The 13313-nt window shown below is 40.2% G+C and overlaps 1 protein-coding gene across 1 annotated transcript in view; it reads right to left on the bottom strand.

The window, feature by feature from the left end:
• CDKAL1 (CDKAL1 threonylcarbamoyladenosine tRNA methylthiotransferase) overlaps positions 1-13313 on the bottom strand; it is a 624055-nt gene that overhangs the window by 26822 nt on the left and 583920 nt on the right. Inside the window, exons 14-15 of the mRNA XM_024740415.1 lie at positions 11113-11196; positions 7991-8155 (exon numbers count right to left, since the gene is read on the bottom strand). Coding sequence (XP_024596183.1) covers positions 7991-8155; positions 11113-11196 — 249 coding nt within the window. The remainder of the gene's footprint in view (positions 1-7990; positions 8156-11112; positions 11197-13313) is intronic.

Below are 13313 nucleotides of genomic sequence, written 5' to 3'. Positions count from 1 at the left end.
TGGAATATTATTCAGCTTTCAAAAGGAAGGAAATTCTGACACATGTAGCAACAGGAATGAACCTTGAGGACATTACGGTAAGTGAAAGAAACGAGGCACAAAAAGACAAATACTGCTATGATTCCTCGTATGTGAGCTTAGAGACAGAAGGGTGGTTGCCAGGGGCAGGGCTGAATGAGGAGTTGTTCAGTGGGTACAGGCTTTCAGTTTTATAAGATGAAACAAATGGGTTCTGCAGATGGGCTGAACAACTTGTGAATGTACTTAACACTACTGAACTGTGCATTTAAAAGTGGTTAAGATGGTAAATTTTATGTTATGTATGTATTTTACCACAATTCAAAAACAAGAACACAGGCTTGGAAATTGGTAAGACTGGGAAATAAATCCTGGCTTGCCTCTCCCACCTTCTAATTTTGTGACTTTGGATAAGTTTGTTTTTGTTTTTGTTTTGCAGTACGCGGGCCTCTCACTGTTGTGGCCTCTCCCATTGCGGGGCACAGGCTCCGGACGCGCAGGCTCAGCGGCCATGGCTCACGGGCCCAGCCGCTCCGCGACATGTGGGATCTTCCCGGACCGGGGCACGAACCCACGTCCCCTGCATCGGCAGGCGGACTCCCAAGCACTGAGCCACCAGGGAAGCCCTAAGTTGTTATTATTTATTGAGTTACTGATGCTCAGATTCCTCATCTCTGAAATAGGGATAAGAATAGTACCTGCCTCACAGCGTGAGTGAACGCTGTGTAAGATACAGTATTTAGCCCATGATAAACACTCCATAAATACTGGCTTTGCGTCATAGCAGTAGGCGTGGAGTATTTAGCCAATGGCAATGCAGAGTAGGTACAGAGAGAGGAAAAATCCCTTGCAATCTCTCCAGAGGCCACATGGGGTGGCATTTGTTCCCTTAGGGGATTTAACATGGCCCAGGGTTTGGCTCACAGCCTTGAAAGCTCAGAAACTGAACCGCTCAGCACCTACAGAAGGGATCACGTGGGTGGGACTCAGGAGACCAGTGTATAAAACTGGAATGCCAATTTATGACCAGCACATTTACAGAGGTCTGAACAAATCTATTTTCTTCCTGCAGGAAGGCAGATTTGCATAGGAAAGGCAAACAATGTTGAGAGGGTGGCCTGGTAATCATGGACTCAACAAAGGGAAGTAAAATGAATCAAATGTATAATGGTACCAGGCTAAGGTAACCAGATGCATTCATTTCTAAACAGGGATAGTTGTCTGACGTTTTGAAGTCCACCAGCCAAAGCAGCCTCTCTTCCGGGACACAGGTGTTTTCTGCCAGTGTTGGCTCTGGACCTTCCTTATTTTGCTTGCATGTCTGACCACTTCTATCCTCTGGCCTATTGTTTCTCTGGCCACTTTAATGCCTTCCATCAGGCTGCAGTCCACTCCTGTAGGTCTAGGAGCCAGTGCTCTCTATAAGGTAATTCTGCCTGTCTTTTCTTTGACCAAAAGGGTATTATTGGGTTTCATACAGGGTAATATTATTCAACTCAGGTGCTAGAGCAATACAGACTTTCAGGTATTTTGTTTAACAGCCTAAGAAAAATTAGAAACATTCACTGAATTTCTACATACAGTTAGGTAGTAACCATCAAGATATATTGCTAAGTGAAAATAGCAAAAGTATCCACATTTATCTAAGAAGAAGGTAATAAAAAGTATGTAATATATATAAAATGTTTACATTGTTAAGACAAACCACTGGAAGAATAAACTGAAAACTAAAACAAACAAAAACAATGCCTTAAATAGGTAAGAAAGGAAACAGGGTGGAAGCGACAGGAGTAGTAGAAGATGGACTTCTCAGAACACACTTTTGTAGGTTTGATTTTGCAAAGTATTTTACATAATTATGAAACAAAATTAAGTGTTAAAAATTCAAAGAAACGGAAAATGAATACTCCTACTTATGTATTGATTTGTTGGTATAACTATATGAAGAATTATTTCGGGTGCCTTTAGAACCGTTTTTTGCCTGTACATCCCTAGTGGGGTGCACTCTATGAACAAAACCAGTGGAAAAACCAGCACCACCACCTAAACTGCTTTCAGTAATCATACTGTTGGTGATAGTGTTGGTGTAGTTATTATCAGGCAGTTACGTGAATATCATAGGAAAAAGCAAATGAATAATTACGCTGTGTTACTGTGAACTGGGATGGAAGAAAGAAGTTACAGGTGTAGGACAGAAAACTTCAGAATTTGACCTGGATGGGAGCATTAGTATGAATTGAAAAAAAAAAGGGGGGGGGGCGGATTTTGTAGCTCCACCTGCTGAAAGGTATAAAAATAATGACCAATTAAATAGCCCACACTGTAGGCTCTAAATATCATTTGTTTAACTAAAAGAAACCAAGGCTCCTTAGAGACATGGCTGATTCCAGGTCTGGAGCAAAGAATGAGCCTAGAACATCTTGTCACATCAAAAAGCAAAGAAACTATCAAAGACTTCAGGAGCTGTGTCAAAGGATTGAGGAGGTAATTTGAAGAGCTTCCACTCTCTAAAAATGCAGCAACTTGAGCACCAATGAAATATAATAACTGCAACGGATAAAACCATATCAAACATGCGAAATCCATGAGTTTATAATAATACTAAAAAACCCCTCATTGGCTACTTTTGGAGGATGTTACAGAATCAACTCAAAGTTTTAAAACTGGTAAACAGAAAGACATCAAGCCTTTATCTCACCTTTCCCGTCAGAAATGTACCTCAGGGTAAACAAAAATGAGTAAGGCAAAGTTTCTCTTCATGGAAGTGCTTTTAGCTAATAAGTGAGGAAGGGAAGACAGAATTAGAACGCCACCATTCTGAGACCCCTAATGACTCAATGAATCTAGGCAGTGCTCATCAACCACTGACACATAAAGAGAGACAACCAGACATTCTACGCCTCATAATGGAAACGCACAGCATCACACGAAGTAATCTTGTCAAAAACTCAAACCTGAATCTGATTAAGCCTCTAAATCTAACTACCAATGTATAAAACAAGTGGGGAACAGGGAAGCCTGTATCAGAGGATACAATTAGCAAATTCCAAACTGTGGGAAACGCTGCAGGACAGGACAAACAACCTGGTTTCTTCTACAAATAAACTGCAATACAAAAAGAGAAAAAAAGAGAGAGAAAAGGGAACACCTATAGATTAAAAGTGACTTACAAGACATACTAATTGCAATGAGTGGACCTGATTTGCCTTCTGATTCAGACAAACTGCTTAAAAACCTGCAAAATTTGAACACTGTGTTGACATTAACTGGATAAAGAATTGAGGCTAATTATTTTAGATTTGATACCGTATTTAAAATGAGTTTCATCTTTCAGAGAGATTTTCTGATATATACCTCGATGAAATAAAATGGTAACTGGGATTTTCTTCAAAAGAATCAGAGGGGGATGGGGGTGAATAAGAGCAGAGATGACATAATCGTTAAAAGTGAGCGATAAGTATGTGGGATAATTATACTAGTCTCTCTACTGTCGTATATGCTTGAAATATTCTGTAACAGAAATTTTCCAGAATAGAGTTAAAGCAAAACCGCTTTTTGATCCTACTCTTTGATGATGGCTCTCAGATGATTTTTCATATTATCAAATAGTCATGGATTTTGGTACAGGTGACGCTAGGTCCTGTTTATCCAAAGATTTTCTTCAGATGGACTGCCTGAACAGCACAGTAATTTTCCAAGAAACATGAACTGTATAAAAAGATCATCACATTAAATTGGATATGTTAACACAGGTTTGGGTTCCACGAGAGAGCTCTTAACATCGTAAAACTGTTTCCCCCCCAGGTTCCTACTCTTTCGGCCCTTTTTACTAAACATACTGTTTTCACAAATATCAAACACTCCTTCCCACTTGAGAATCATTTTCCTGGAAGAAGGGCTCTCAAACCTCAGCCTGCATCAGTATTACCTGGACAACTTGTTAAAAACCAGATTACTGGGTCCCTTTCCCAGAATTTCTGCCTCAGGTCTGGGTTGGGGCCCAAGAATTTGCATTTTAACAAGTTCCCATTTATTGCTGATGCTGCAAGTCTGGGGACCACACTTGAGAATCACTGTCCTGGAACGTCTATGAAAATTTATGTGTCCCCTGCTTCCTCCCATCTCTTCTTCCTCCTAAGAACAAAGCTGCCTGACAGTTTCCATAGAAAAGGGCATGATCTATCCTTTCTTTGATTTATATTTACCCCTTTGAACTCTACAATGCCTTCCATTGGATAATTATTACATAACCTTTTTCTGAAATTAATTACCCTTCAATGATATTTCTTTTAAAATGTTCCCTATTAGGTTAGAGGTGGCATTTTGGCTCCCACCTTCCCTAAAAATAACCAGACTAATTTTGTCTCTCTATCCTACTCTCCCCTTCCTCTCTTCCTCCATTCCTCTAACTGAACTGAAAAGAGGAATAGTTAATAACCATAAAAAGATATTACTATATGCTGTTTTTATTAGAATATAATTTCTGAGAGGACAGTAACCTTTTGACTTTACTATAGCTTTCCTTTCCCACCATGTTATGGGCATTTATGTAACTATTATTATTTGAAAATAACAAGGCCTGATTTCTATTAATATTTACAGAACAGAATTAGAATTCAAAGCCCTGCCACAGGGTATGCATTCAATCCATTTTTGTCAAATGAAATATTTCAATCACAGAGTCTTAGAGACAACCGAGGTCCAGGGAACCTAAGTGATATACAAAAGGTCAAAGAGCCTGTTACTGCAAATGCCAGAATCCTATAATCCAGATCTCGTGACTCCTACCCAGCCTGTGCTTCTCCCCCTAGTCCGCTGTACCTCTCACCAGTTTTATCAAAAGAGGTCAACAGTGCCTAAAGTGAGACAACGTAAGTCCAAAGTAGCATAGGGATAAATACTTAAAGAATAATCTTAAAATTCTCAATTAAGGAAATACATTTACTATGGAAAATAATGTTTTTTTACACAATATTTTGCTTTAGATGCTTTGGCCTTTCTAGGTTTCTTTACAAAGTGTGTATGAGGAGGTTATCACTCTAGAAAAACTCAGAAAAAGCCTAGAAAATTTAAGAAGATAGAAATTCTGACGGGATTGGTGTCTCTGGCACTGGATAAGTTACCCTAATAGATCACCCCCACTCCAATGCAATGTGCACTGCGTGATCGCAAGACCAAAGCTGGTAGTACCACGGTCATCTGCAGAGTCTGCTCTTTCTAGAGAAGCTAGATTTGGGGGAAAGGGAAAATAACCACTTAGTAACTATTTACTACGTCCCCCAAATAGTTTTAAGTGGTTTACATACACTATTGCATACATTCCTTTCAACAACCCTATGAAACAGACATTATTGTCACATTTAACAGACTAAACTAAAGCTCAGAGGAGTCACAGGCCTAGGGTAAACTGGCAAGTCCAGATGCAAACTCAGGTGTAACTGCTTCCAGGGCCACACTTCATCCACAGAGCGAGGCTCATTGTTTTCACTGAAGAGTTCCGGCACCTTTATCGGTACTCAAAGACTCAAAATGCCTGAGACAGGATTATAACCTCTATCATCTACTTCTAAATCCTATAAAAATGGAAGCTGTTCTCCTGCCGCTTAATTTATTTTGGTTCATATCATTAGCAAAAACAGTTGTAACACCAGGACAAATTCATTAAGGAAGGATTTTTGACCCCGAGTTTGGCATATCTTTAAAAGCGGACAAATAATGAAGCGTAAAGCTATGTTCATTAATTTACATGAAGTCTCAAATGGTGATAAAGGACTTGCCTGACGTTTCCCTTAATGTAAATGCCCAAATCAATATTCCTAACCCTTTGGCCTAATGCATGCAATCAAACTATAATTCCTAGAGGCCCAGAAGGGCCAGCAGTCAAATGACCTTTATCCTCAACTCACCTATAGGGCTTTTGGGTCACACCGGCTCAGAGGAGGGCTGTTGAGAGAACTGGTGACACCATTTCCCAGGCTGGAGGGAGGCAGAGGAGAATGGAAAAAGCTGCTCATGGGATTTAAATGGGGCTCTGCCCCTTTAGAAAGCAACACTACAGTTAAGGAACCAGTGAAAGGGCACTGCTTTTCCTTATTTGTGTATCATTAATGTGATGTTTTAAAATACCACCCTTTTCTGGATGGACCTAGAGTCTGTCATACAGAGTCAGAAAGAGAAAATCAAACCGTATGCTAACCCATATATATGGGATCTAAAAAAAAGATGGTTCTGAAGGACCTCGGGGCAGGACAGGAATAAAGACGCAGACGTGGAGAATGGACTTGAGGACACGGGGAGGGGGAAGGGGAAGCTGGGACGAAGTGAGAGAGTGGCATGGACATATATATACCACCAAATGAGAAAAAGCTAGCTAGTGGGAAGCAGCTGCATAGCACAGGGAGATCAGCTGGGTGCTTTGTGACCACCTAGAGGGGTGGGATAGGGAGGGTGGGAGAGAGACACAAGAGGGAGGGGATATGGGGATTATGTATACATATAGCTGATTCACTTTGTTATACAGGAGCAACTAACACACCAATGTAAAGCAATTATACTCCAATAAAGATGTTAAAAAAAAATACCACCCTTTTCAATAGGCTTACATGAAGGAATTAAAGCAGGCAGGGTCTTGAAATAATAATTTGCCCACCACTGCCATTTGTCATAAAATCCTTTTCCCTGTGGCGATTTAAAATCAACCTTGTAAAACACACTGTGAGGAAAAACAGGAAAAAAAATTTAAAAGCCACTTCCTTTAAAAATTTCTGAAGTAGTAGTTAACGTGTCAAAAGCCAAATCTCTAGCAATATAATTTAAATGCTGGATTACACTGTTCCTTCCTGGCCATCCATCCAAAGCCCCACGTATGATGTATGATTTTCTTCTAAACAACAGCAAACATTAATGGTTATGCTTATCAAGTGTGAGAGTTCACTCCTGGTTGAACAGGATGACACACTTGGCAGGGTTTTGACAAAGGCTGGCCTACGTCATTCCATAATCAGTCAGATGGCTATACACACGGATTCTTCACATGTCCTCGTCAAGCTCATGAGAGGTGTCACTCACGTTTGGATTCCAGAGTCCACCACCACAATAAGCGAGAATATAGATAATACGAACTTTTTTGTCATGATTCCTAAAGCTTAATTAACACGCCCTTGACATTTCTTTTGAGGGAAAAGATAATACATATATTAAAACAATTTTAGAATTATATAGCCAGATAAATATCACTCATCATTGTTCTGAATGTTAAGTCATCGCTATATGCTTTTTTGGGGAGCACTTCACAATTGTGTTGAAGAAAGGACAGCAAATGATGCTTAGAAATGTGATACACATTTTCATTTCACACTCCATCAGCTTTTACAGCTGTAGCTCAATGAAATGTAAGAGAGAGCTTGGCAAACAGCCATATTTACCAAGGTATAAAATAGGGGTCAGGTTACTTTTTTATAGAAAGAAAAAAATGTTTAATTTTCACTCCACATTACTCAAGCAGATATTCAGCTAACACCCTAGAGAAAGGCGCCATAACCACATATACTGACATGGTTTAATGCCTGTTTAACTGTATGTAGGTTTTTACTATATTACAAACAGCTTTGCAAAGCACAAAAATTATCCTTTCCTTACCCCCTTCCACTGAGGATCTACTGACACAGAAACATACTGGATCAGATCATCTTCCGTGTTAAATCTCTCACCTGAAAATAATGGCTTTTGCCTTCTGTTTCTAGCCTAGAAGCAGAAACAGCTTATTCCCTTCACAGGCAGAGAAGCAAAGATATAGGCATCAGCATAAATGCATCTTTCTAATTCAGATTTCAATCTGTCAGAAAGGATTAAAGCCTCATGCATACATAAAAAGGGAACTATAAACGATAACAGAAACATGGTGGGAAATCGCTGTGCTTCCAGAGCGGCTGTTTTACTAGCAGGGTAGAGAGGAAAAGCATCTTCTACTCACCTCTGTTAAACCTGAGATTTCTCCTTTTGCTAACGGTTTGCTGATGGATGGCGCGTATACTTTGGCATCTGAAACTGGCTGCCCTTTCATAAAATGTTTTCCTGATTCATAAACGTTCACTTCGACCATTTTCCCCATGAATGTGGGGTTCTTTGGCACTAAAACCTTAAAAAAAATTAGAGCAGACTTAATTTTTAAAACTAAAATTTTATCTTAGAACAGTTTTGGACTTAAAGAATTATTAAGATAGCACAGAGAGTTGGTATACCCCAGACACAGTGTCCCTCTTATTAATGTCTTATGTTGGCATGATACATGTGTCACAATTAATGAGCCAATATTGGTGTATTACTATTAACTAAAGTCCATACTTTATTCAGAGTTCCTCACTTGTCCCTTAATGTCCTTTTTCTCTTTGGGGATCCCATCCTAAGTGGGCTCTATCTTCCAGATGCTCAAGGACCTGGGGATCTAGCAGGAAGGGAAGGCATTTCTGGGAGGGATAAGGGGCTATAGACAGCGCTCTCTCCTTGTGGGATGCCTGTGGTCCGAGGGCACGTGGAAGGCAGGCCTGGAACCGCCCGAGGCATCCGCCAGTCACTCTTGGACAGGCCTTTGATATCCGACTCTTGGCTGTCCCAGGCAATGAAGAAAACTGGGACAACACTGATGAAAGCTTTATACTTTTAATACCTTCCAAGTTTGCTGTCAGAGTCAGGATTTGAGCAGCCACTTCAAATAAAGGCCCGCATGTTTGGGTGCATATGTGTGTGTGCAAGCGTACGTGTGTGTGTGTTTTGGGGGAAGAGGAAGAATATTTCAAAGCCACCTTTTCAATATTCCAATCCTTGGTGTTTGGAGCTAAATGACTCCTTTAACTGATGGCTGCCATTCACTTCTTTCGTTCTGTTATGAAAAGCATGTATTTGTTAGTTCTACCTCCACATAGAACCAGCTCCTCTGAAGGGTACTTTGGCTGGCTCACAGGAAACTGTCAGATGGTCCCTTTCCACTAGAGATTACTGACGGAGGTACTTGTTGACCTCGAGCAAATGTTTCCCCTCCTCTTGGACTTACAGGTAGTTTGTATGTATTATGTCTCCCTCACACTTCTATTTCAGTACTGGAGCTACTTGCCAATCTTTTCAAGTCATAATCCAAAATAAATAGACTAATTCTAATCCAGCAATACTTTGATATCTAGATACAATCTTCTGGAAGTCATCTTGTTTTAGAAAAATAATTCCTATGAAATCTTTGATATGCTTGGTTTTAGAGACCAAAAAAAAAGAAAGAAAAATGAGATGAGAGCCAGAAGTTCCACAGCTAATTTCTCCGAGAGGCAAAAATGGATCTTGGTCTTTCTGAGTTTGATTTTTTATGACCACTGAGTACACTGCTTCATCAAAGTATAGGAAGAAAGGTCACCTGGGTGGTGGATTACTCGTGGCAAGCAAATGGACTAAAAAAGCTTTAGTATCAGGATATGAAAGCCCTTTTAAATCAGTTTTTATAAAACAAGAAAATCTCTAGAGCAAACTATCCCTCGGAGATCTGGTACTATTCTCGGGGAAAATAACTCTCCTTGATCTGCTGTCTTGATCTGAATGAAGGGCTCAGTGTTTTTTTCCCTCCGGTTTTAATAATTGGAAAAAGCTTGACTGCTTTAAATTGGAGGAAACAGCTAATGAGGCATGCCATCGCCTTTAAAATGAAGGGGAAAAAAGTTCCCTTCTGAGGCGAAAACCCAGATGGCAAGAGAAAGGAGAGGAAAGAGGCAACCAAGATACAATCAAGCTCCTCCCGAGGGCTAAGCAGAAGTTTGGCCTGAATAGGAAAATGGCTCTCTGGAGTCAATTACTGAGGTGGAAAACGGGGAAGAGACAGATTCAGCTCAGACATGGAGTGTTCGGAATCCATCCTCAGCTGTAGTCTCTACTGGGGACCGAACAGGGCACATTCGGTCTGGGCCATGAAAAGCTCCCCCACTTTCCCTGAGGACCCAGTGCCCAGCCTGTGCCCCATGCTGGAGGCCCCTCCGGCTCTGGCTTCCCTGCTTTCTAACATGGGCAGTCGGCTTCCCTCGCCCATCCTTTACGTGACTTGCCCAGGCTGGCCTGAAGAGCCTTCCCAAGCCGTGACCCACAGAAAAAAATTTCACTTGTCATTTGATGAGAGCAGGAGAAAAAAAAAAGAAAAGTAGGAAAACTCACTTGATATTAAGAAAAGCGAATACGATCCAGGGATGACCCACGAAATCCCTATGCCCTTATGAGGGTCTCTAACCAGGAGGGGCATATTACACCTCCTCCTTCCCAGGGTCCATGGCCCCCGAAGGAGGCACTGTTTTCTTCAATCGCTTTTGAATTGCTTTACCACCTGGGGTAGTGGAATCCCAAATGCTAAAATAGAAGTCTAGTTGCTGGTGGGGCAAAGCACGCTACTTTAACGGGCAGGGAGTGGGAAGCCTTTCAGGTTGGCCTCGAAGAAAACTCTCATAGTGAAGTTGGTTTGATCCTTATGCTGGTCTCCAGAGTTGTTCACCCAACTTGAGTTGAGTCCAACGAACAGACTCCTTTCCCTTTGCCCCCAGCGTTTTTTATCAATGTGGAAGTTAAACAAAAAAACCAAAAAAACAAAGCACCTGAAACTAAACAAAACTAAAAAAGCCAACCAACAGACCAACCAATCAAAAGCCTGTGTGAGTGCTGTGACAGGGACAGGAAATCCCTGCCCTTCCAGGCTGATGTCGCCGGTACAGACATCCTTCCTGTCTTCTGGACAGAACTTTCCCCTCCACATTGCCAGGCCGTGGGGATTTTGGCAGTGAGAATTACCTGTTCCAAACTCCACAAAGCCAGAGGCGGGTCCTGTCAAAGATGAATGGGGACTAAAACACACTAATTCCTTCGTATAGAATGTTCTGGAGATTAAGCCACAGAGATAAGCCCCATGTTAGCCTGGTTGGCTTGATGCTATAAAATAGCCTTCCTGCGACAAGATTCTACACCTCCCCCCCCACCTCCCCACCCCCGCTTTAAGTCTCTTTCGCTTAAACTGATTTACTTTTAGAAGTCTTTCTCATTTTGGAGAAACCCTAAGAACGTGGGAGTATCCCTTACCTGCTCATAGAATCGATTGTGTGCAACATAAAACTTGGAATCAAAAGATTCTTCTGTGACTAACACTTTTTGTCTCTCACCAATCTGTGGAGAGAAGGGGAGAAAAACAGGAGAGATCAGGGCAAACACCTGAGCATCCAAAAGAAATGCTAACCCAAATAGTTATGGGCCGTAAGTCGTGTCTCCTTGAATTTAAAGTAGACTCCAGATTGCCAGCTACTTAACAGCCAATGCAAGAGTCACTGATTCAAATGTTCAGAAAGACATTATTATCTATGTAGTAATATCAAATTAGTGTAGAACGGAATCTTATTTTCTTACAGAACTATGAAACAAAACTTGATCTTATTTCCTTCTTCAACGTAAGTTAGATAATTAAAGGCTTCTAAGACATACAAAAATCTTCTAAATATCACTTTGTTTTTCTTGAAACAAAGTTGCAAAACAAGTCAGAACAAGCTGCTTCTAATCCAAATTCATGAAAATATTTTGGCAAAATATGAAGTGGTAATAAACATTAATTTGAGTTACGAGGGATGTAACACTAAAGAAAATGCCTTAAAAACTAGTCATTAAGTCCCCGTACCTAAACATTTCACACGTTACATGCAATTCTGAAATTACTGATTAATTCAGTTATTTACTTGTTATATACGTTTTCTCTGTCACGGGCAACTGTATCTTTTTTGTTGCAGGCATGACCCCACATTCATTTTATTTTTTTAAGAGAAAGACAGCAAAAATAGGGGACTGTTAATTCTCTACAGGACCTATATTTATGATCTAAGCATGCATTTTTAATAACCAAGAAGTTAAATCAGCCAAAACGTTGGTTAAAGCAATGTGACCATTTTAAAACAGTCTACTATTTCCAACTTTATTCTACTGTGAAATGCAACATTTAAAGTATCATTACTTTTTTTTTTTTTTTTACAACATTGTCAAAATGTCTGATTTAGCAAACCAGCTGTATTGGATGATTGTGCCTGGAATCATTTTTGCCATTGCTACTTGATAAATACAACCCTCTATGTTAAAGAACATTGGCAAGATTTTTTAAACGAAATCCCTATTCTCATATGTAGGGACTTGTCACCATGTTCAGGCAGTTACCACTTAGGAAACATAAACACAGCTGCACTAAATAGACCACCTAACAAAAAGAAAAAAACAAAAACACCAAACTCTTCTGTCCATTATACAATGCTAATACCTAAATACACCATAATTTGCTCTTTTTCACTCTCTCATTCAAATGTAGCTCCCTTAGCCGAAGGTTGTGAGGTTTCTAGGATACTTATCAAACACTTAACTTAGTTCACTCCTTGAAAACCAGTGAAAAGTTCCCGCACTATTGTCTCTTTTAAAGATCAAGGAGAAACAAAAGAACTACTCCCAGCTTCTACTTTGAGCTTTGATGGCCCTGTTTATTAAAAAAGACTGATGAATACTGGGTTTCACTGAAGTATATTCTTCTGGAAGGAAACTTAGAATGTTTGCACACATTTCACAGTGCGAGTTGCTTATAACTTAAGATAAGTATCTGTCAATGGTTCTTAAGGAAATCTGCAATTACACTTCATCTAACATTAAGTTTTCAGGAAATTAACAACAATACGAGAGAGCAGAGCCACTGAAAACGTATGCCGCTTTTTTCCTCTTGTTGGAATTAATGTGGACAGTTGTAGTAATCGTCTTTGGGCTATTCCATTTTATCTGGAGAGAATAACGATGACAGTAATATATACATATTGAGTTAGAAAGACTTGCTATGTTTATACAGTAGAGGGCAGGGCTTTCGATCAACCATCAGAGAACTATTTGTATGTGAGTATTTAACTATTATTTGCCAAAGGGATTCAGGAAAATTGCTATGGGCAGTAATTTATAGTGGCAAACACCTCTCCGATCACCCTTTTGGTCCCCTCAACTACGGATTTTGTCTCATTGGTGAGGCTCTTAAAGTTCCCCAGAGGCTAGTGAGCACAAATTAGCATAAGCAAGATAGGACTTTGATGAAAAACTGATGCAGTCTATCCCCAACCCCTAAAAAATCCAACAAAAACAAATAATAAATGCTCTACGCAGAACTTTTTTTAAAGAATGAAGTTGCAATGAAGTGAATGATCAAATATGACCTTTAAGAGAATCAACTGTTTCAAATAACCTTAAAAACATAGAGCCCCCCCCCCCCCCCCGCC

Source organism: Neophocaena asiaeorientalis, unplaced genomic scaffold, assembly GCF_003031525.2.
Source record: "Neophocaena asiaeorientalis asiaeorientalis breed wild unplaced genomic scaffold, Neophocaena_asiaeorientalis_V1.1 scaffold273, whole genome shotgun sequence".
Taxonomy (NCBI): Eukaryota; Metazoa; Chordata; class Mammalia; order Artiodactyla; family Phocoenidae; genus Neophocaena; species Neophocaena asiaeorientalis.
Note: the sequence above shows the minus strand (reverse complement) of the source record. Positions and strands in the feature narration are given on the sequence as shown.